The sequence below is a fragment of the Anolis carolinensis genome, chromosome 3 (genome assembly GCF_035594765.1).
Source record: "Anolis carolinensis isolate JA03-04 chromosome 3, rAnoCar3.1.pri, whole genome shotgun sequence".
Taxonomy (NCBI): domain Eukaryota; kingdom Metazoa; phylum Chordata; class Lepidosauria; order Squamata; family Dactyloidae; genus Anolis; species Anolis carolinensis.
Window position 1 is genome coordinate 15,190,840 of NC_085843.1, and position 24,898 is coordinate 15,215,737.

Consider the following 24,898-nt stretch of genomic DNA (forward strand, 5'->3'; position numbering starts at 1 on the left):
CTCTGACTCTCAAAATAATTGCAACATCTAGTAGCTGTCATGGTGGTGACGTCTTTGTTCTAATCTTACTTGCTATTAATTTGTCCTGAATTGCCAACATCTGCTTTTGTTTTGCCCCCTAACTTGGGGAAATTCCAAAATATCATCTCAACATGTATTGAACACAAAATCTCCCAATATCAATTGAACTGCTCTACTTTTATATAACTCTAAAGATATTTGCTAACATTACAGCTTCTTTTTAGACACCATGAGAACGTACTGTTAGTTGGTCTATCACAATATCCACATGCAAAATCTGTTAAAAGAATAGCTATTTTGTTGTAATTCTTTAAGGAGGATCTTGCCCTAATTAGAATTGTGTGGGTCTCCCCACTCTCATGTATTACTAGTTCTATTTAGTGTGTGTTTTCATAAACTACTGTGTACATGCATTAACTAGAGCAATAGCATGAGTACTGTAGCTGTTAAAACTTAAAATACAAAGGATTTATTTCACCATTCCCAAAAGGAAAGTTTTGTGCATGAGAGAGAGGGGTGGTGGTGGTGAGAATTTGGGAAATGATCAGCATTGAAAGGCTGCATGTGTGCTTTCTCCATTACTGAAGTGTCTAGCAAATAATTGCAAAGGTTTTAAGTGAAGGAGGTGAACCCCTGTCTCTGTTATGTGATTGATTTGAGGGCAAAGGTTGTGACCCTTCAGGTCAAGGATATTGTGGTGCGTGTAAGAGTGTGGTTGTCTTATCAGCCAGTTCTATTCAACTCATGCTTTCCTGTTGAGGCTACAGGGCTGGTAAACATTGGTTACCGGAGATGTTAATGTTCTCTGTGGGGTTTGTTTGTTTTTGTCACTTGTATGGAGTCTTGATCAGAGCTTCAGCCTTGTTCCTCAAAGTCCTCTTTTGACGTAGGCCCCTTTCAATTACCTCAGGCTGATTCCGGTGCAGCACTGAAGGATCGGGCTGTTGCAGAGTCCTATTCATTTGTGCGTGATTTATTGTGTCTATTTAAGCTAGACTCCAGCTGTTTGACCATATATATTATTATTATTTCTCCTTGAGATGTCTACATATTAGATAGCATCTACGTGGGCAGAGCAACTGTGGTGAAAGACACCCACATGTTCATAGTGAAATGTTGAGTAACCTCTCTGGTGGCTGATTTACTTTTGTATGCTTTTTAAAAAGAGATTTGTCAGAATTATATTAGGCATAAAGAATGGAATAGCAATGGATTCTGACCCCAGTCTGGTCGCCGCCATCAGGAGTTAGTCATGTGTAACAACTGGTAGTCCTGGAGGCAATCATGCCCTGGGAGACACATTCATCCAGTTAACTAAGGCTTGATTTGGTTTTATGGTGCAGATGGCAATGTGCCTCCAGATGCACATCTGGTTCAGCATTCATGTGCCTATTGCTCCCTTGCTGAATTGGGACGTCTTGTATGAGGAAAGGGTCTGGAGAAGGGCACATTATTGGGAGGGACACATTTGTGCTCTTGCAAGGCCCAAATACCCTGAAGGCACCAGATTCCATCTGCTTTTGGAAGCTACACAAGTTAGTAATTGGATGGCAAGCCAGCAATGAATACTAGCTGCTGTAGAATATATTTCAGAGCAGAGAACCTGTAAAACTACCTCTGAGTATTCCTTTCCTGAGAAATCCCTATGAAATTTCATAGGTTCACCATGAATTAACGGGTAACTTGAAGGCACACACATGCACCATTCTCATTTATTAGAGTGGAATTATGGCAGATGGATGTTCAATTGGTTTGTGTTTGGAAACATCATCATTAATACTTTTTTTTAAAAAGGCAATATCAAAATTATTGTTAAACCATAGGCTAACACTTTCTCATGTTTAAAAATAAAGAGGGTTAAGAGTCTCCAATAAAATCTGCTTCTCAAATTGTTTGAATGGTTATGATTATAAGAAGACTGTAACAGATTGTTAAACTCAGACTAATAATTTATTAGGTTGTCAGCCCTGGAGTGTTCTTTTTCAAAGAATGTACCCTAAATATAGCTGCTCATTCAGAAATTAAAATACCCATTGATACTTAGGAACAGACTCCTATTCACATGTCAGCCATGATTTGTAACATCCTAATCCATGTCATGAATCCTTTCCTTATTCTCAGTATTTCAGGCTCATAATTTTTACCAAAAATAGTCTGTGCTTCATGAAAGAAAAAACAAACACACAGTATCTCCCTAATATTTTGAGAATTTTGACAGTTTGCATAGAAAGGAAGTTCTTAGAAATTCATTTTTTGCAAATATAGTACTCTAACTCCTTCTACAATTTTGTATCATGCCTGATAAAAACTGTACTTTTGACCTCATGAATTAAATTTCTTCTCATTGCTTCAGAAGCCTGGCCAGTTCATGTCTTATGTGTGACATAAGACTTCATGAGAGAGACAAGGTGGACAGTATTAGTTTGTATATTCACAGAACAGGGAAATCCTGACATAACTGCAGTGAATACGTATGCCTACATCTCTATAAAAGGTTGGCAGAGACAGGAGAAGCATAGTATGATTTATCCTGCTGCCTAAGATGGTAGGGCAGCGTGGGTTGCCACTATTAATGAGAGATTTACAAACACACCTATAATTGGGGTATTGTGCTCCCCCTTTCTTACTATTTTTCTAAAACATTTTGAATTGTTTTGATTTATTGATACGTTTTAATTGAATAGATTATTTAATCTAATGAATATTTAACATTTAATTGCAATAGTTTTGTTAGCTGCCTTAGGACCTGCAATGTGAGAGAAGAGGAATATAAATAAAGAACATGCATAAATAAAGCTTTCAGCACTGAGATTTAATTATATCAGATAGTAGGGGCAGCTGGAAATTAAATATCAGAACACTCCTCATTTGATTTTCTTTGTTTTCCTATTTATCAAAATGTTTATGGTAACTGCCACCTTTCAGTTTGAAGAACGTCAAGGTGACCCACAATGCAGCAGCAATACAGCAGCTGAAGAGAAAGGCAGTTACAGCAAGAATGAAAATTACACATATACACACACAAAGTAGGGCAAAAGAGTGATAAGTTTGTAAAATGCTTCCTGGTGAGGAATGTTGAGAGTTGTAATCAAACGCCATTGCAGAAGGTTTGAACCCCCTGGTTAACAAGGATAATGTCAAGCATTGCCTACCCTGTTCTCCCATTCCTTATACTTTCACCTGCAGATTGTAACTTTTACATGCCTTGCATCTTTTTTTGGCATTTGAAACCATTGGCAAACCTGAGTATAATTCATAGGTGGGTGGGGTCCCCAATTCCACTTCCTCACACATTTTCCCCTTCAGGTCATAGGGCAGAAGGTGGGGACCTGAAAAGCTCTTTTTTCCCTCCTGACTTTTCTGCCCTGCTCTCCCCAGTCCTCATTTAGATAACATGAACAAATCATTTTTGACTGATTGTTTCCTGTTTGTTGCTGCCAATTGTTTGCCCTGTCAAAAATGTTTATATTTCAACTTTTCACATGTCAGAAATGGACAGGATATATTTTATGTCTTGTTGGCTTCATGGCAGATGAAAATTGTTAGAAAGATTTATCTACCTGGTTAAAAAAAAGAGTAGAATAAATATTGGATGTTCTATTTTAAATGACTCCCTTCTAGTTTCCATGTTATAGTAGCAACATTTAAACAGCTGAAATCTTAAGGGGACATTCAGTCTCCACTCACCACTAGCCAGCTGCAAACCACATACTTCTGCACCTTTCTTTTTCAAACTTATATTAGATATTTCTTATCAAAAGTCATTTTATACGGATTGAAAATGTTTTGACAAAACAGGGATGGAAATAATCTTCGTAGTTTTTAAATAACGAGGTTTCTATTGGGAAAGCCCATTGAGAAAAATAATAGCAGAAATTTTCCACAATTTACTTTTGGTTTTAAATGTTTTGAAGTGTTGTGCAGGAATTATTTTGCTGAGAAAAATAGATTTCTTCTTTGTGGTCCCTGTGACATACACAAATGGGTTACCTGCACTAATGTGGTGTATTCTTCAGAAGCTTCTATAACTTTGGCATAACATGTTGATACTTGTACCCCTTCCCTTTCAGCATGCTTCCTGCCCAAACCCTCTATTTCTTTTTGTCCATTGCAGCAGCAGTATTAATAGTAGCCTTCTTTGGAGCTTTATTTTACTCTGTTCAACTTCTGCGCTATCTATGATTTTGGATTGTTGTTTCAGTTGGAGTGCCATTTTGACTTGACTCAGATTGGAGTTGATTTTCTCAGGTTTTAGATCAATCAGGTGGATGCAGCATAGGCCACTCCTACACTCGGGGTTTTGTTTGTGGAGGTAGCATATAGACCATCTACCTAACATTCTTATTCGTGAATTAAGTTCCTTGAATTTCTCCCACTTAAAGGGTTTTCTCCAGAGGAGCCACAAATGGCACATTTTTAGTCTTCTTGTCAAGAAGGAACTTCTCAGGGCCCTTACACAGCCATATAACCCAGAATATTGAGGCAGATAATCCACAATATCTGCTTTGAACTGAATTATCTGAGTCCACACTGCCAAGTAATCCAGTTCCATGTGGATTTTATACAGCTGTGTGTAAGGGACCTCAGTGTCTTCCATCAAATTTTATTTGCCAGTTGTGTTTCTAGGACCCACTAGTTAAAACCTTCCAGATGTGGTACATGTAGAGTTAGGACTCTCTAGTAAGCCATCACGTTTTTCCTTGTAATCCAGCAAAACCTTAAGTAGAGCCTCTGAAAGATGTATTATTTTTGGTGCAAACAAGACTGTTATCTGTTCAGAAAATGCTGTTTTTTGTGCATAAAACCATATGTAAATTTTGTGCAAAATAAGTCCCCAGCTATATTTTATGTGCAAACATATTATTTTCTTCCAAGGCAATTCTGTTTCCTATGCAAAACATCATTTTATTTTGTCCCAATACAATTGTGTGTGAATTTTAGACACAATAATTCAGAAAATTATTACTAGTCTTCAAAAGCAGCAGTTTTCAATGTCAGTGGGCAGAAAATGGCTAAAATTACTCATTGCTTCCCTCTAGAAAATTACATCCTCGTCATAATTAAAATAAAACTTCCATAAATCTGGGAAATGATGGACTTGTATGTGAAAGAAAAACAAAAAACCCTTTGAGGACACTCAACATTATTTATATTTTTCAAGTATAGAGCAATTTGGGAGGCATGGAACAATCTGGGATTTTGTTCCCTATGGTGCTTAGGTCTTTCTTTTATTTCAAAAATTTGCATCTTGTGGGAGAATCATGAGCTGATAAAGAATCTGTATAATTATTTTCAATGCAAATGGTTTTCTTTGTCTTTCGTCTTTCAAAAGTATCTCTTAAAGCAAGTCACTTGATATAAATGTGATTTTCTAAAAAGCTTCTGCCCTTATTTGTTACTGCAATGTTTCTACCCATTCTCTTTGATGTGAACCGATACTACTTTTCTTTCAAATACTGAATCTCCCCCACTGCTGTTTTTTTTAAAAAAATCTAATTGGATGGTGTCATTTGGATGTGGTAGATGTTAGAATAAAATAGACATGGGAACAAGATCTATTTTTGTTGTTCATGTCCTTGACAATAAACCCTATAGGCAATTAGAGGAAGAAATTAAATGTAAAAGATACCCTCACTTGGTAAAGGGAAGATTACTATCTTGGAACAAAAAATCTCTTCTGTTTTCTTAAATTGCCTCAGCTGATCCTTCGTACTTGAAACATTAATTGTGTCTTATGACTCCTTAGCTATCGTAATGAAAAAGTTCTGGAATGTTGTACATAACATTTATATCATATGGTTATTCCTGGACGAGGTTGGTAATAGAATGCATGTTGTTCAAGTAAAAAAAATTATATCCCCTGAACTTTCTTAATATCTCTTATTTATTACACCTTTCTTAAAATTTCAAGGAGACAGCTGCCTTTGAAAATTATATTTTTTGAAGAAATACTGCCAAAGCAAAAGAGTAAAATAGACTCTCATACTCAATTGAGAGTCCTAATTAAATTTTGATATTCATAGTCAGCCTTATCTCAACATGTTCAAGCACGTCAGTGTTTTTTGAGTACCACATTTTCCCTATGTACGCCATGTTTTCTAAAAATATAAGCAAGATATGCCATGGTTAAATGGTTTCATGTAGATTTCCTCATTCACTGTACTTTTGGGCACACCATTGGTTTATGGTGGGAAGGTTATCTGTGTTTATATTTGAACAAGTTTGAAACTCACTATTCACCCTGGATTCCTTGTTCTTGTTGATTCCATTTTCTTACGAATGACATCTCATTGATTAAACAGGCATGTTAGAAAACCATCGTGTTCCTGTCTTTCTATCTTGAAACCTATTTCTGCAGTGACTTCATTAAGATGGACTATTGGACTGAGTGAATTGTGAATAAGATTCACAGCCAGGCTGTGGCGCAGGCTGGTTAGTAGCCAGCTGCAATAAATCACTATGACCAAGAGGTCATGAGTTCGAGGCCAGCCCATGTTGGAGTAAGCACCCGACAATTAAAATAAAAAAATAGCCCTGCTCGTTGTTGACCTAAGCAACCCAAAGGACAGTTGCATCTGTCAAGTAGCAAAATTTAGGGATTGCTTATGCAGGGAGGCTAATTTAACTGATTTACAACACCAGATGAGGAAGTACTCCGTCAAAAAGGACTCGTCGTCACAGTGGATGATGAAGCAGCAGCTCCTCCTGTGGCCAGAATCAAGCATACCCTCACAAAGCCAGAAGCTGGGAAGTTAAATAACCTCTGTGTGTCTGTCTGTGTGTTGTTTGTCTAATGGCATTGAATGTTTGCCATACACACACACACACACACACACACACACACACACACATTGTGATCCGCCCTTAGTCCCCTTCAGGGTGAGAAGGGGAAATATAAATTCTGCAAATAAATAAATAAATAAATATTCAGTTTTTGTCGTTCTTTGGCTTTACAGAACTTGTTTGTCGCCACTTTAATCCACATATGCATTAACTAAAAAATGTTCCCCCCAACCCTGTTATACGCCTGTGAAACATGGACCATCTACAGATGTCACACAACTTCTGGAATGATTCCATCAGCATTGCCTCTGAAAAATCCTGCAAATCTCTTGGGAAGACAGGCGTACAAATGTCAGTGTGCTGGAAGAAGCAAAGACCGCCATCACTGAAGCGATGTTCCTTTGTGTGATGAATCATGGGCCATGTAGTCCTGTTCCTAGTACTGTTGTGACAGATGAAGAGGAAAACTTGGGTTTCCCACCGTTTCTGCCGGATTTGGAGCCCTTGCAGCTGCAAGATGTTTGCCCACAAGAAGTCAGCCAAACAAGCCTTGAGCAGAAATCTCCCCCATTTTCTCGCCGGCTTTATTATAATCAAGATAGAAGCGCTCGGGAGGCGACTCGCCGGAGCGCCAGGATAGCTGCCAGACAATTAGATGATTAAGTCTGTTTCCCTTGGGAAAGTTTAAGGAGTCATGCATCTGGACACAGTATAGGTTTCGTTTCTTGTTCCCCAGAGAAAGTGTTCCTTGGCGGGAAAACAAGATCCTATATAGGTGTTTGCCCGCAAAGGAATCCTTGCGGAGTCAATTCGTCGGCTTGAGGAGTGAGATCGTGTGTAGACTTCGTACTCCAGTTCCAGGTCCCGGATCAAGTTTCCAGCCCAGCCTTGTACCATGGACTTCTATGGACTCAGTTCTTGATTCATGTTTGCCTTGCTTCAAGTTTGATCTTGCCAAGTCTCAAGTCTTGCCCTGCCTTGCGTTTAAAAACCACGGACCTTGCTTCACAGATTCAAGCCTTGTTTCCCAGTTTCCTTCGGATTTACCTTAAGCCTCAAAGACTATGGACAGTTCCTCACACTATTGCTTGCCAAATAGTGTGTGTTTCGGTGAAGTGGATTATAACTTTGGACTTTAATATCACATATTGGACATTGCTTTCCTGGACTATATTTGACCTTTCCTGAAAGGTCTACTCCTGAACTATATTCTACACTTGTTTTTACTGACTTTATATATTCCTTTAATAAAGATATTAGATAGATTCTGGCTTCTGCGCATGGTTATTGGTGCTCTGCAGCCTGGGTCCTGACACTTTGCCATCGACTTCGCTGGACTGGCCACGTTGTCTGAATGTCCGGTCACCGTCTTCCAAAGTAATTACTGAACTCCCAACTCAAGAATGGAAAACTGAATGTTGGTGAACAAGAAAACAGATTTAAAGATGGGCTTAAAGCCACCGAGAGCTGGGAAGCGCTGGCCCTTGAGTTTTCTAACTGAAGGTCATTTGTTACCAACAATGCTATGAAATATGAAGAGGCATGAATGGAGGGAGAAAGGGAGAAATGTGTCAAGAGGAAGCTGTGTCAAGCGTCAACCCTTGTCGAGACCGCCTTCCATCTGGAAATCAATACCCTCACTCTGAAATACCATATGGATCCAGAATAGGACTCTGCAGTTACCTACGGCTCTATCGCCAAGATCCTACACTTGGAAGGCAATCATATTCAGCCAAGAGTAATAGCCTATGATATGATGATGAACTAAAAACTCATCTTTAGACTACTGATAGCTGCAAATTACATATCAAGATCTACTCTTATGTTTAGGCTCTATTATAATCTGATATTATATTGTCCTAAACCTAAAGTAGCAGTCAATCTCACTCTCAGCAATGCCTTTGCATGAAATGTGAGCTTCTCCCTAACAAACTTCTCCCTAACTGTGTGTGTTAATAATCTCTGGTCCTTTCAAGAATTTTCTTTCCTTTACTTTTTGGTAGTATTTTATAGTATTTTGGTAGTTTGTTCACAAGCAAGTGTAACATAGTAGTTTGAGCTCTAGAGACCAAAGTTCAATTCCCCTCTTGACTATGGAAACCCACTAAGTGATCTTGGGGGAGTCACAGACTCTCAGCCCCAGAAAACTTCATGATAGTGTCATCGTAAGTTGGAAATGATTCGAAGGCATATAATAACAGAGGTAGTTTTTAGTTGTTGATATGTGTTTTAGCTTTGTTGTTAATTGTATGGAAGAAAAGCAGGGCATAAAAACAATAATAAATAATTGAATGATACCATTCAAAAGTATGCATCATTAGTATCAAAATATCTCAGGAATCTTTCTCTAACTGTAATGTCCAAGAAGGCCATAATGTGACATTGACGCACTGTAAATTTTCTTGCCCCTTCATAGAATAGAAATATTAATATTATATATAAAAAAGCACACATTTATATCTGGATGCTATAAGAAAAGTTAGTGCCACCACTTATTTTTACTCGGTTCTGTAACTTTGAATTTTTTAAAACACCATTCCATGCGATGCTTGTTGTGCTAAACTCCCAGTCATTAAACCTCACCAGCAGGGTTCTTGGGGGGGAAAGATCATCAGTCAGTCTTTGAATGAGAACCTCTGAAAGGTTTTCAACAAGGAACACTAATCAAAAAAATTGGAAACCTAATTGGTGGCATTTAGCCCCACAATGTGGTGTGGAGACCTCTTTGCCTTCCCACACAATGGGGGAGGAGATTAGGGACGCCCACATGCACAGCCCAGGGACAATTAGTCTTGGTTTGTGGCAAGGCGCAAATTGGACAGTTCAGGATGGGGTTGCCACACTTAGCTTAGGGCAGGGGAAATTCCTGCTTATGAAAATGAAAACACTTATAAGACTATATACAGTATTACACTGTGTGGAACAGAGAAGCAATTTTATTCTTTTATGTTTTGAATAAGAGTAGCATCAGATAACTTTTTTAAAAGTCACTCTTGTGCTTGTTACTGTTTTCACCCCTCCTTGCTAAATTAGCCAGTTGCCTAAAAGATTTTTTCCTTTTCCTGCATCCTGTTAATAAACGCTTGCCTTCTTTCTTGACTTACTTGAGCTTGTTGTAAATGTGTTCTCTGTTCAGCTTTGTTTACCATTGAAATGATGAGAAATGTGGCCAGTATACTGCTTTTAGTGCAAGAGCTTGGATGATCATTGGATTTCTTAGCGCTCTACAACTCTAGCATCCTACCCTCTACTTTTCTATTATGAATTGGGCCAGATACTCATCCGAATATACGGTAGCTTCATTGCACTTTGGTTGCCCAGGACCTAGTCCTTTCTCTTTGCAAATCAACTGTTAACTTGCTCACTCTTCTGGATGGACTTACTCCTGATTCAGGCAGTCAACCAAGTGGACTGTTTGTTAGATATTTGGAGTATATATACCTAACTCATGAGCAAAGACAACACAGAGCCCTTTTGATGCTATAGCTTTGATTGCAGCAAAACTACAAGAGCTGTAGTGTCTGGCGGTCCTTTTATTTTACAAAAAAGGCACAAACCCGTTGTTATTGCTGGCCAACTTTGATTTGCTGCAACCTTGTAAATGAACCCTCCAAGATAATATGATTAATGGTAGTGGTCAGGTCTTGCAAATTCAGCAGATTGGTTATTTCCCTTTTTAATAGTCCAGCGGAGACTACTAGCAGGTCAGAGAATGTTGTGTGTCCATATGAATGGAATGTCCATATGATTTTAAATGAAACATGAAATGATTGCCATAGGTAAGCTTTGTCATTTAAAATTGACCCAAAACAATTACTCTTATTATTCAAAATACTGCCAAGCTAATCCATAATTTTTCTCGTTCCTTCTCCAAGTATAATTTCTTAATTTCTGTGTATGTTTCTTGAAACATAAGGGGTTTTTTTGTAGGCAGCTGCAGAAGAAAATACACAGTCATCATATCAGATGCCAAAATAGTCTGATGACTTAAGGTGTGATGGTGATAGCTGCAAACAGCTGCTGGATCTCTCTGAGGGTGCAAAACTGTGATACAAGTGAACAACTATTTAAAAGTTGATAGCAACATGTTGTTAGATCAACACATGAATACACAACTGGGAACTATGTTCAAATCAATTCGCTATCATAGCTTTCCTTTAAAATAAATCCTGCCGGCTGTGGTTTAGTTGAGAAAACTTGCTGTTCTTTATTAGAAATGTATACGTCCTTCATAGAAACACAATTCTCAACATTCTTTCTTTGAGAGGTTTATATTTGCTTAGTTAATATACCTTCAGTTTTCTTTCAGTTGACAAAAATGCACATTTCCAAGAGATACCATTTGAATAAGAGCCAGTAGTATGATTTACTTTTTTCATAAGTAACCATTCCAGCTGTTTTATTTCCATAGTGTTTTGTATTGCAGTTAAATAAATTTATGTCTTTTAAAGTAATGTGAAGGTTTCCAGGTTATAAGATTCCCTTCCAATATTTCTTACTTGCCTCATGAGATATGTGGGTTGAAACATTTTGGAAAGGCATGACTTTTTGCCAGCATTGCTCTGACTAATGATTCCCGCTCCCTTGTTCGAAGGTGCTGATTGTGACTCTTGTTGTAACTGAAATTGTTGTGCTTTAATTGATGTATCATTTGTTGTGTTAAGTATTGTATGTTGTTTTGTACATTTGGAAACCACCCTGAGTCCCTCCAGGGAGATAGAGTGGTATATTATTATTATTATTATTAATAATAATAATAATAATAATAATAATAATAATAATATAATAGATCATAACCTTTTGGAAAACCAGAATCTCCATAGCCATTCGGAAGTGTGACGCTTTTTGGAGATCAATTCGCATTCACACTATTTGGAATAATTATAACCTTTTTGTAAAGTATGATCTTCCCTAGCAGAGTTAAAAACTCGCTTGCGTCAATCTTCTTCGTGGTAAATATCTACTAGTATTCATGCAAGGCAATTTAGGTTTTTCAGCTGTTAGACAGATATCCCTGGTTTTTTCTTTGAACGGTTAGGAACAAAGATATTCCAATACATAAAATATATAGAAGATCTTCAGAAGTGTTATTTCAGTTGCCTCTCAAAAAACATAAAATATATTGCTTTTAAGTCATGCTCTCAAGAGACCAAAAAATAAGTAGTCTTCCTTAAAATTATCATAGTTGATTTACTTACAAAACTTCATGTATTCAGCATGCAGGTACATTGGTTATTAGTTCAAAGCTTAAACAATCTGTTCTTTAAGCATTCTGTTTCAGTCTCTTCTCTATTGCTTACAACGAATGCTGTCTTCTGATGCATACTGTACTCAACAAACTTCTAATGTACACTGACTGACTTCTGCAGCATACTAAACTACATACTGTACTGACTGATGCATATTGACTACTATACTATACTTAACTGTACTGATTTCTACATGGAGTCTTAGTCTGAATAGTCCCAGATCTGGTCACATGGTCTGTAATCCCTCCCACAACTTCAAACAACATAGAGTTAAGTGAATACTGCATGCCAATATATACATACAATATAGTAAGCAATCTCAATTATATGCATAACATACAACTAGTATAGGAGACTTATAGAAGGCTTGCTATTTCCAACAAAACATGACAGATTAATGATACCTTCACACTATTGCACCCAAAATGCCTTCTATTTCTGTTACAAATGCACAGGGCTAAAACAAATGCTACTTTGCATAGAAATGTGTCTGAATAAAATAAAACATGGCAATGAGATAGGAGCCTCCCAGTTAGACACACGATTTGCATAAAATTTTCCCTTAAATTAAGCGGTTAAAGCCTATACTGTTTTGTGTAATATGCTACTTGATTCCTCAGGACCCAATGTGATTGATTTCCAGGATCTTCTTCAATAAGTATTTCATTCTGTTTCATGTTTTTAGGATTGAAACAAGTGCCAGGTGGCATTCACTATATCCTGGCCCACAAGTTAACTACCCAGGGTGATTTTAATGGTTCTTTCATATATGCTCATTCCATTAATTATGAGAACTGTGGATCATACTGGACTTTATGGCAGAGAGTCTGCTTGGTTCCTCAAGCTTCATTAAAAGAACTCTTGTGACCCTTGTCCAGCTAAGGTTGCCTGGATAAGGGTCACAACACACACACACAGTTACAACCATGCGCAAAACGACTACAAATAACTAGAAATAACTGTTTCCACTGGAGCTTGTTCAGTTCAGTGAATGAAGGCATTGTGCGTACAGCTGCATTTACAGATTGCTTGTTGTCACTTCCACCACCAAAAAGTTTATACACTCAGTAAAAACCATGCTTTTGTATACAGACTTTGGAAAATTACTTTTTGATTTCCTGCCAAAAGACCTATAAAAATGCCCCTAAAAGAAAATGGTGAAAGTAACTAGAAGCCACAACTTGTTGCACCAGTAAATTATTTTTGAAATTCGGTTGTGCTACACTTTGGTTACCACCAAAATGCTGTATACTGTGTCCCTTACAAAGTGTGCTACCTCTATGTAATTTATAGAGGAAAGTTGTCTCACAATTCATAAAATAACACGTACTTGAGGATAAAAGTAGTACCAGGGCAGAGAGAGTAGAGGGGATCAATGCTTATTTTAGGTACTCCTAGGATGGACTAAATAAGCTCTTGCCTTTGGCTCCTCTGTTCAGAAAAGGGAATTGATCTTTTTTATATATAAGAATACTGTTCTTACATTGACCCATGGATAAGTCAACCCAATTTCTTGGATTGGAGTATAAAAGTATACTCAAGTATACTAAAAGTATAAAATGTTCTATGAGCTGTTTTAGTGTTTGACTACAGCTAGTTCTGTCAGATGCCCCTCTAAGTAGCAAATTTACTTGTTTTTGGTTTCTTTTTGGCACAAATGGCCTTTTCAATTATTGCCGATTAGGGACATCTGCTGGCAGAATAGTAGATTTTTTGAGGGCAAGTTTCATAGTGAGAAACCGAAAGCAGCACTTTCCATCATAAGGCTCCAGGCATTCCTTCTATTTAAAACTTGCTTCAGCTCCTTTTCTATCATCTGGAAGGAATTTTTGCGTAGTTCAGTTTGTGTTATCCATGTTCCCATAAAAGAGGCAAAGACAAACAGTAACCAGATAATGGCTTGCATAGATGTTTTGGCTCTGATTCCCAACCAAATTACTGTTTTTTTTAATAAAAGAGAGAAAAAGAATGGCAAAGCTCCAGTGTTGTATGTTGCCTCTGTTGTGGGAGTGCTCTTTGAATTTGGATGCCACTATATTAACAACACCCCAAATGTCTGGTTTGTTTTTCAGATGCAAGGACGGCTTGAAAGGTTTTACATTCTCAGCACTGAAGTAAGTGACAAGGATCATCTCATTATAATCCAACTGAACAGCCCAAATTGAGTGAAATGCTGTGTAACCATCAAGGACAGGAATTGAAAATATATCAAATGATACACAAGAAACAAATATTAAGGTCTCTTCCAAAATCATGACTCACAGCCTTTTGCTCCTCTCAACAATACATTTTGCTCCTTTATCCAAGATTTATTACTATAATATATGGTACTCCATCCTGATTTGGAATCTCATTTCTCTTATATCTAGATGAGAAAATTCCACTTTTAAAAGTACTTACATTTACATTATTATACTTAAGAAAGTTGTCTTTTTCTCTTGTCTACTGCATTATGAAATTATGTTGATAATGTGAAATTAATATGACCCTTCACAGGGACAGAAAGCACTTGATTTTTGTACATAAACATTTACAGTTATTTCCAATTCTTCCATTTATTTGTGAGACATTGACACCTGCAGTGACGAATAGCATTTTCTACTATTAAGAATGCCACAAAATTTCAGAATAGCACAAGTATGAAATTGCTTGGATACTCTTATAATATCCCTAATTTTCCTCACCTTAGAGATTGCATTGTATTGCATAACAAAAAGCAGCTGCACTATATTATATAAAATGAAAGACATAATGAATTAGTTGTTAAATATTTTGCTTTGCACCTTTGCAATTTGCACCTTGTACTTATCCCATTCCCTTGCCCATTGTTTACAGCCTGGTCATGTTTACAGTTGCCTACCGCCAGATGAACACTGTTTTAATTGAGTTTTAAATTGTTGTTTTATATGTTTATTGTCTTATTAAATTGCATTTTATATTGTGTTTATTTTATGCTCTGTTTTAGGCACTTTTGTGCCATGTGTAAGTTGTCCTGAGTCTCTTCGGGGAAATGGTGGTGGGATATAAGAATAAAGTTATTACATTATTGTTATTATTCCTTCCAGGTTCATTGTAGGAAAAGAAGAAATACCCACACATTCATTTGCACCAGAAACAGCATTTCTAAGAAGAGAGAGAAAAAGAAAACACCATGAAGAAATAATACAGCGAATGAACATAATTGCAGTAACAAAGAAATTTGTAGACAAAGTGTGAGTGTAAATTCTATTTTGTTAGGACCTTTTAGTCTTACTTATTTTCATCTGTTTATTTATTGAATATGTTTGTTTGTATACAGTCCAAAAGGAAAATATCCATAGTACATTTATAACTATTATTTATGTACTATTATAACACAAAAGAAGAAAAAGAAAAAAAATACTAAATTGCAGATTTGCCATCTATAGTTGAACAGTTAGCAAGTTTGACTTTTGCAAGTTTGATTATAATGTTCTCTAAGAATTCCTTGATTCTCCAACACAATTTCATGCCCCATTTTGAGAAGTTAACCATAGAGCTGTACTGGGGGACCAAGAGATTCCTATAAAGGTGTTCTCTCAGGTTAAAAAATTAGTGGTTTTTAATTTGTCATTTTCCCACTTTCACAAGAATCCTGTGTCTCTAACTCCAGCAAATGTGGAGGACTGATGGTAGTTGTAATGAAATTCTATTTCATATTAATCCTTTTATGTCAACCAGAGAAAAAAGGAAGAAAGGAAATGGTGCATTCAGAAACATTGCACATAAGAAAAAGCACATTCAAACGAGCCATTTGTTGCTTTTTCTGCAATAGTATCCAGGAGTTCATACTATAAAAATACTATTACTGTGTTACTGTTTGAGATCTTTTTTATTATTGTTTGAAGAGTTTTTTAAAAAATTATTATTGTGGTGTTTTAAAACTCTGAATGTTTGGAGAGAAGCCCATGAATTTTTTAAATAAATAAACTTTCTCTACAGGCAAACAAGCATTTCTAGTAACGTGTAAGTTGGCACCCCTGACATTAGCTATGTAAACATTCTCCAGGGCACTTCTGAAGCCTGGCATCTAGATTCATGGCCAAAACCAGGAGCATAGCTAAAGTATGAACTTGATTCTTCAAGTGGAGTATAACCTCAACCAAAAGTTGAACCTCTATTACCTGTTCAACCTATGGACTGACTGGGCAACTCCTGTCTCTTCTGTATTAATCTTTAATTTGAACGCAGTCAATCCAGTTTATTATTGACATCAGACATTGCTGAACTTGAAGAATTTCCTTGAATTCAGAATCAGGAAATGGAATAGAGAGTTATAACAGAAGTAATCGAGCCTATTAGTAGGCAGATGGGTTCCTGAAGCAGAAGTCAGTCTAGACACATGACAGAATACTGCAATGGCAAGTTACTTTTAATGAGAATCAAAAGTCTGATGTGTCTAGTGTGGCCTCCTGTATCACTTCTTCAGACCAGTCTAATACCTGATATCAAGACTACAAGAAGCTGCTTTCCATGTTCTTCCTTCAAGGAATAACAGAGGCCAAGAGGTCAATTTTCATAAGTTTCCGTCTGAATAGCTTGTTCTTATATATGGCTGTTTTAGTACAGGTTGAGGAGGTTACATCTCATTTGAATGAAAGGAACACATTGTTCATAGATTACCTTTGGAAAGTCTTTGGGATCCTGAGTGGATCCAGAATGCTTTGGCTACATAGGTAGAACATAATGACATCTTCATTGGCTATGAGTTCATAACTAGACACAAATAAATCTGCCATTTATGAACTATAAAGCCCTATGAACCACATCTCCTCACATGTTATATCACTTCTCTTGGACTTGTTTGGTAAGGACACAAGAGCTAGCCTTCTTGGTAGTTGTTCCCAGTTGTAGAATTGGATTAAAATGTTCTCTTGGGTCCTCCAGTGCAACTCTTGTAGTTGACCTCTAGAAGTTGACTACATTTTCGTGCTGGATGACCTAGAGATTCATAGAGAGGTATTATTTTAGGTTAATTTGGCACCCTTATTCTTGTATTTCCACTAGAAGGCAAATACCTTTTTGTTCTGGTTGACAGGCTTTGGACAGCAAACTAGTTACTGAGGAAAGTGCTTTTCATAGAATAATAGAGTTGGAAGAGACCTCATGGGCCATCCAGTCCAACCCCCTGCCAAGAAGCAGGAAATCTCATTTAATAAGGAGGACCTGTGCTTCTTGTATTTATCTGATGTGCTTTTCAATAGTCTTCAAATTCTTATTATTTAGTAGAATTTTTATTAAAAATAATACATGTAATTGGGTTTCAAAGGGGCCCCTGGTGGCACAGTGCGTTAAAGCGCTGAGCTGCTGAACATGCGGACCAAAAGGTGCCAGGTTCAAATCCCGGGAGCGGAATGAGCACCCGCTGTTAGCCCCAGCTCCTGCCAACCTAGCAGTTCGAAAACATGCAAATGTGAGTAGATTAATAGCTACCGCTCTGGCGGGAAGGTAACGGCGCTCCATGCAGTCATGCCGGCCACATGACCTTGGAGGTGTCTACGGACAACGCCGGCTCTTCAGCTTAGAAATGGAGATGAGCACCAACCCCCAGAGTCGGTCACGACTGGACTTAACATCAGGGGAAAACCTTTACCTTTAACCTGGGTTTCAAATGATTAATTGTATTCTTGCCATACCTGTTTTGCACTGCCAAAGATCCCAGTGTTAGGAAGGGCATCAAACAAACAAGATTACATTCTGATTCAACCAAAGAACAGACAAAATTAGCAGTACCTAGTCAGTAGCCTCAGCAATGAATCCGCTCCCCACAGGGCTTTCTTGAAAAGGCTTGAATAATCAACAAATAAGAGGAACAAACTTCCTTTGGTATTTCTAACGTCCCACTCGCATATGCCTGAAAAACCATTGAGTTCTTAATCCTAATCCTCTATCAAGTTTCCATCCCATATGTTTCCTTTCAGATATAACTAAGTCTAAATGTCTGTAACTTGATCACATCCTCATTACAGTTTTTGCTACACAAACTGACCTCATGGATGATTTATGACTGATATGCTTTTGCAGCGCATAATTCAAAGCTTCCAAAAAATATTTGGCACAATATAAAGATTGAGTAATGTTATTTTGTGCCCAGACCTCAAATATTTGACTACAAGAAAATCTAATTTCTAGAACCAGGATCAAATTGATTTACAGTTAATTCCACTTGATATGTCTAGCAACTGGACAGCCTTACTAAAAGTATTTATCTTTTTCAAATTCTTTGTCCACCATGAGGCCATCTGAAGTCTTCATGACAGTAATATTTGAACAGTTGAAATGTTCATAAAAAGTGAAGTCTTATGAGTTGTGAAGAGTTCAAATTTTGGTGGGCTATATAGGCTTTCTATTAAACTTAGCAGGAAGAACATACAATTAGCCAAAGAGATTTCTGCCTGCTTTTTGTAGCCCTTAAATCAGCATGCCATGCTTCAGCGCCTGCCACACCTCAGGTTGCATTGTAGAGCTCATGTTGTTCAATAGCTGACATTTTCTTGAAAAGAAATTGTAGAAATAGAATCATAGAGATAGAAGGGACTGCTAGGACCATCTAGTCCAACCTCTTAATAGCTAAAGTACCCATAAGAGCTGGCCATCCAGCCTCTGTTTAAAGACTTCCAAAGAAGAGTCCATCACTCCCCAAGGCAGAAATGAAGCAAGGATTAAGTGTTTCTGTGAAGTATAACTTACTCCTTTCCCACTGCTGGGACTTTATTGTCTGTGAACAGGGCTATGATGTCAAAGGGAGAGTATTGTAAAATGATAGCTTCCTTTGTTTTCCAAAGCCACTTCTCATTTTTCCCCACTTGTACCAAATCATTGAATTTATTAGAGGAAGAGGAGCTACTGCGGTGATTGCTGTTACTACCCAGTTCATCTGCTCCAACTGAGTGTTTCTTCCTCTGTCGTCATGTTTTCTTTTTGCATCCATTCAGTACCTCCAAAAGGATAGCACAGACATAGGAAGATAGAAAGCTGCCTTAGAATGCATCCACACTGTAGAATTACTGCAGTTTGAAGTCACTTTAACTTCCATGGTTTAGGGGCTATGGAATCCTGGGATTTGTCATTTAGTGGGGCACCAGCATTCTTTGGCAGACCTATTGACCTTCAAAACTATATCTCCCATGATTCCATAGCATTGACCCATGGAAGTTTAAAGTGGTATCAAACTGAAGTAATTCTACAATGTAGATGCATCATTAGACCAGTGGTACCTCAGAAGTCCAGCTGTTTGGACCTCCTTGGTAGGTCTCCCAATGAATACACCCAAACTTGTCTGATTTCAAAGTTATGCAAGGCAACATTTGGTCAGTACTTGGATGGAAGACCTACCAAGGGTGGTGTGGTAGTCAGTGGTGAATTTCCGTTTCCCAGAACAAATAACATGAACAAGATGTAGTTCTTATCTTTAGAAAAACAAGACTCACATGGGAAGATGAATGGTTAGGGTTAATGTAATGAATAGTGTCACTCTCTGGAATATTAAGTTCATAGCAGAGATAAGAACTGAACATTTTGTCTGCTTTGCAGCTCAGTCTGTTAGCTATATTACACTAACTCTTCTAGGATAAATCTCTTGGCTTTATTTGCATTTTTATGAAAGTATTTATTTTTTTAAACATTTTGAGAGAGTTGTAAAGAAGCATGATAATGCTAAAAACGGTAAATGGAGTAGCAAGAGAAAACCGTATGCATGGTACATTTGCTTCACTGGTGTGCACAAAGCAATTACCTGCTGTTAAAACTGAAGCAGTTTTGTTTTATTTTTCAGATGCAAACATGGGCCGAGGCACAGATGTTGTAAACATTATGAAGATAACTGTATCTCATATTGCATCAAAGTGAGTAGCAAAACATTAACAATAAACAATCAATTAGTCATTTTGGTACAGAACAATTGTGCTATAATGTGTATTGAAAAGTGTTTTAGAAGCTACAAGAATGTTACAAGAATAACTTACCTATCTGGGGCCTTATGTGTGGTGCACATTCATGAGTATGTTACACTCTGAGGAAAGTTAACACACAATTCTTTATACTATCTAATATTCAATTTGTGTACAGTATTCCCTTGCTACTTCGCGGTTCACTTTTCGCTCCCTCGCTGTTTCGCGGGTTTTCAATTAATATTAATGTACACTTTTATCACAGTATTTTCGCTGTTTTGCGGGTTTTTGCGGTGTCAAAGGGTTTTGGAAGGGGGGAAAAGGAGAAATAAAGGGAGAGGGGGGATGGTAGGGAAGGGTTGGAAATAAAAAAAGGTTATTTGGCTTCCATTCTTCTTTTCTGTCGTTATACTGTATATTGTAACTGCTAAAATAAAGTACAGACTGCATTGTAGTAAGTGGTCTATGGTTTGCTCTCCTCCACACATAGAATAAATATAGTGTCCTGTCAAGACCCAGGCTGCAGAGCACCAATAACCATACACAGAGGCCAAAATCTATCTAATATCTTTATTGAAGGAGTATATAAAGTTAATAAAAACAAGTGTAGAAAATAGTCCAGAATTAGACCTTTCAGGAAAGGTCAAAATTAGTCCAAAGAAACAATGTCCAATAAAACAATGTCCAATATGAAATATTAAGGTCCAAAGTTGTAATCCAATAACCGAAACACTCACTTTGCCAGGCAAAGTGAGGGGAGATGACAAGGTCCTTAGTCCATGAAACTTGAGCGAGGCTATGGAGTAACTTAAAACAAGGCTTGGTACAAGGCAGCAAGGAACGAGAAGCAAGGACAAGATCCGTGGAATTACTTGGCAAAATCCGGGAAACAAGGCAAGGCTGAGTCCTGGAAAAACAAGGCTAAGTCCTAGGAAACAAGGCAAGATCCGTGAAGGTAAACAAGGCTGAAAACGGGAACGAAGGCTTGGAAACAGGAGCGCGCTGTCCACACACAACTTACTCCCGTAGCTGACGAATTGACTCCGCAAGAACCCTTTGTGGGCAAAACACCTAAATAGGGTCTAGTTTTCCCACCAAAGAGCAGTTCTCTGGGGAACCAGAAACGAAAGCTAATCTCTGAGTCCAGCTGCATGACTCCTTAAAGTTTCCCATGGAAAGCAGGCTTAATCAGCTGAATACTTAGCAGCTATCCTAGCACTCCTGCGAGACGCTGCTTGAACTCCCCTCTGTTGTTTACAAAACTCGTGGCGAGAAAACACAGGAGATTTGGGCTCAGGGCTTGTTTGACAGACTTCTGGAAGACAAATCTCTTGCAGGTGCAAGGTTCCCAAATCTGGCTGGGAAAGTTCCAAATCTGACTGAGACGGTGAAAAACCCAAGTTTTCCTCTTCATCTGGCACTACAGTGCCAGGAATGGGACTACATGGCCCATGACTCATCACATGTCCGTACTTCGCGGATTTTCACTTATTGCGGATGGTCCTGGAACGTAACCCCCGCGATAAGTGAGGGAACACTATATGTATATGCATGTACAAGGTGTCTATTGCAATAGGTGTCAGTTCTGTGTGTGTTATAACACTCATCTTAATGTGTTGTTGAAGGCTTTCATAGCTGGAATCACTGGGTGGGGTGCTGTGAGTTTTCTGGGCTGTATGGCCATCTGGAACATGCTTCTGGAATATGACCATACAGCCTGGAAAACTTACAGCAATTCATCTTTAATGTTTGTGCAGTAATATCTAGAATTCCCTAGATTCTAGGGAGACCAAATGACTATATTAAATAAATATAGTCACAATTCGTTTATTTCTCTTCAGTCTCCACTTTATTTAGATACCAACGTGACTTACTGCATTTTTGTGACATGCTTTTAAAAAGGACATGTTTAATAGCTGTTGCCCTGAGGTTAGAATGCGCATGTGAAGTTAATCCATGTCAGCAGACATTTTGATATTGTATACAATAGAAATACACATATTCTCTTGAGTTTAACACTCACTGTTTTTGGTTAACATTGAACCGCAGTAGATTCAATTGTGCATTAGAATCACACATCTAAACCCATCTGCACTGTGGAGCAAGAGCTCTCAGCTGGGGACAGAGGAAGGAGAGGTAGCCTTGGCTGTGAAAAGGCTGGTGGGAAGCTGATGGTGGCCATGAAAAGGCACAGAAGGGTATGGCTTCCAGCTAGCCTTTGCATGGCCATCACCAGCTTCTCACCAAGTCTGATAGAGTGAAGTGGTTTCCTACAAGCCTTTTCATGGTCACCACCACTTTGCATTACATTCAAAAGCATTTTTTTTTGTAATGCACACCTTCAAAACTGAGATGCATATTACATCCAGTGGTGCATTATACTTGAATAAATATGGTTCTTAATTATAGGTGCCAGTATCCCTAGTTCAAGACGCATGTTGTCTTAAATACATACTTCTTTAAATGTCTCCAATCCTACAAGGGTTTTTTAATGGTCCCATCAGAAGTGAAAAGCTATAATAACTAAGCCATCTCACAATACCACAAAATACCCAGTACTAGGGACAAAAAACAATACTTTTGGATTTTGGAGGGATCTGAAATAATTTTGGACTTTTAATCCAGCAAGGTAGTTCTTATTAGAGAGCATCAACAATAAGTTCAAGGAGCAGCACATGCCATGCAAGTTACAAGAACAGTGGTTCTTCAACTCTCAGAAATCGTAACAGCTAGTAATTGCTGGGATTTCTGGGAGTTGTAGGTCAAAACACCTGGGGACCCACAGGTTGAGAACCACTGTACTAGAAGATTACCTGTCTCTAGTATAGGACAGCTTGACTGTAATGTTGTTAATGCCAAGTTCTTTTTCCAGCTGAGTGGTTGGGAGAAAGAGAGAGAGGAGGAGAAGCAAGTCCCATAATTAAGCAGCTTGTTTAAGCCACAGGGCAATCAATATGGTGAATAGAGTGTTTCTAGCCCAGAAACCCCCCACAGTAAATAGTACACATCGCAGCTCCTCAATTTCTTTCAGAAATGGAAACCCACACCTTCCCAGCCCAGTTTCAGGGGATGGGATCTCGTTTTTTAAGCAGCCTGCCTTTCCATCTTGATGCTTAATGAGCTTAAGCATGTATTCCACTTTTCATACTTCTGTTCTTCTCCCCTGATTTTATTTTCCTTTTTTGCTCACTAACCCTGCTGAAGCTTTCTGGAGAACTCAGAGACTTGCACACTATTGTGGAATTATAATTGGACTTAGATTTGGAGTTCTAATTTTGTTTTGTTTTTGTGGGCCAATACTTCAGCACCCGTTTCAAGGTGTTTCAGAGTATCTGCTTCAACAAGTTGAACTATTCCTTGGAACCACCATTGTCTTGCCAGTTTAAAGAGGCAGCCAGTGAGTGTCTGTGGTCAGTTTCTAAAGAGAGTGAAAAGTGAGGCTCTGAGAATCTTGTCTAATTGAATTACGCCCAGAACTGTGTAACAGATCCTCCTTGCAGCCGTTCCCCAAACTCAAGTACCCGGAATGTGCTGTCCTCGGCAGCTTGAGCAGCAACAGCACCCATACAGCTGTGCCTCTTTGGCACATCGAGGTGGATTTTTTGGACTCAGCCTGCAAATGTATTTTAAGGGTAATGGGAGAAAGTCTGCAGTTGTTGCATGAAGGAGGCACAACCCAGCCAGGTCTACTGATATAAATTATCCTCCCCCAGAATACGTTTGGTGTGTGGTTTCTTTCCTTTGGAAGAATTAACTCTGTGGGGAGACTGTTTTGGCTGGAATGAGACAGGCACAGGTGGGAGCACCTGCTTACGTTTCCTTTGGTGGGAGTCCAGCGATTTCTGGTTTTACGTTTTAAAAGTTGAACGTCTACCGAGCAGGGCATCATTTTGAGAAAATGTTTGCTGTTTTATTGACCATGATATTTTTCCCATCCAGAATTTCACAGTTAATTGTTTTGGCTTTTCCACAGCAAGTGAGAGGGAAAAACAGCATGTGAAAGAAAAGGTGCAGTTCACTTGTCTGATTATTTTGACACAGTATCCTTTTTGTTGAGAACTGGCTGATCCTACTTTCTCTAAGTGCCATGTTTTAACTGCTTACAGTAAAGCTGCCTCAGCTGGATAGCAGCATGACCCGCTCAGATATAGCCACTTTAAGCACCTATGCAAGTAGTGATGGGAGTATAAGTAGATGTTTCGGCACATTACTTAATACATAGAAAAACCTAAAGGATAACCAAAATGAAAAAGAAGTTGAACATCGCTTGTATGAGATTCTCGAATACTCCAGAATCTGAAATTGCCTACAAAGGTGTCTGAGATAGTGGCCACCTTTGCTTTCTGATGGTTTGATGTACATAATCTTTGTTCCAAGCACACAATTATTAATAATATTGCATAAAATAACCTTCAGGTTATGCATATAAGGTTTCTATAAAATATAAATTGAGTCTCATCTCCACGACATCTCCACGACAATTTTTAGATTTTGGGATACATGTATTTGCACATATGTGCAAATACATGTATCCCAAAATCTAAAAATCCGAAGCACTTCTGGTCTCAAGCATTTCAGATATGTTCAACCTGTATCAGGATAGCATTGCCTGAATACTCAAAGGCACCAATTCCTATCTGATGTTGGAACCTAAGCAGGGTTAGCATTAATTATTTGATGATCTCTGTGTTTTAATTAAACCCTGAAAAATTTAGGCTACTGGAGAGAATGATCAGTAGGATAAACTGTTGTGCTGTACATTGACTCAAGAATTTTCTCAAGCCACCTAACTCTCTACACTGGATTTTGTTTAAGCCTGACATAAGACAAATTATTTCCCTTGAATAATCTTGGTTTGAATTTCACTGTCCATGCATATTTCATGGCATGGTTGCTGTCATAGCTATCAGTGCACATTAGACTGTTTAATTGTATCCC

General features: G+C 38.1%; 2 protein-coding genes across 2 annotated transcripts in view; one reads left to right on the forward strand and one right to left on the reverse strand.

The window, feature by feature from the left end:
• Positions 1–24,898, reverse strand: part of grm5 (glutamate metabotropic receptor 5) — a 1,174,932-nt gene that overhangs the window by 436,439 nt on the left and 713,595 nt on the right. The window lies entirely within an intron of this gene.
• Positions 1–24,898, forward strand: part of tmem135 (transmembrane protein 135) — a 184,337-nt gene that overhangs the window by 140,452 nt on the left and 18,987 nt on the right. Inside the window, exons 7-9 of the mRNA XM_003219353.3 lie at positions 14,126–14,167; positions 15,119–15,265; positions 19,846–19,915. Of these exons, the coding sequence (XP_003219401.1) occupies positions 14,126–14,167; positions 15,119–15,265; positions 19,846–19,915 (259 nt within the window). The remainder of the gene's footprint in view (positions 1–14,125; positions 14,168–15,118; positions 15,266–19,845; positions 19,916–24,898) is intronic.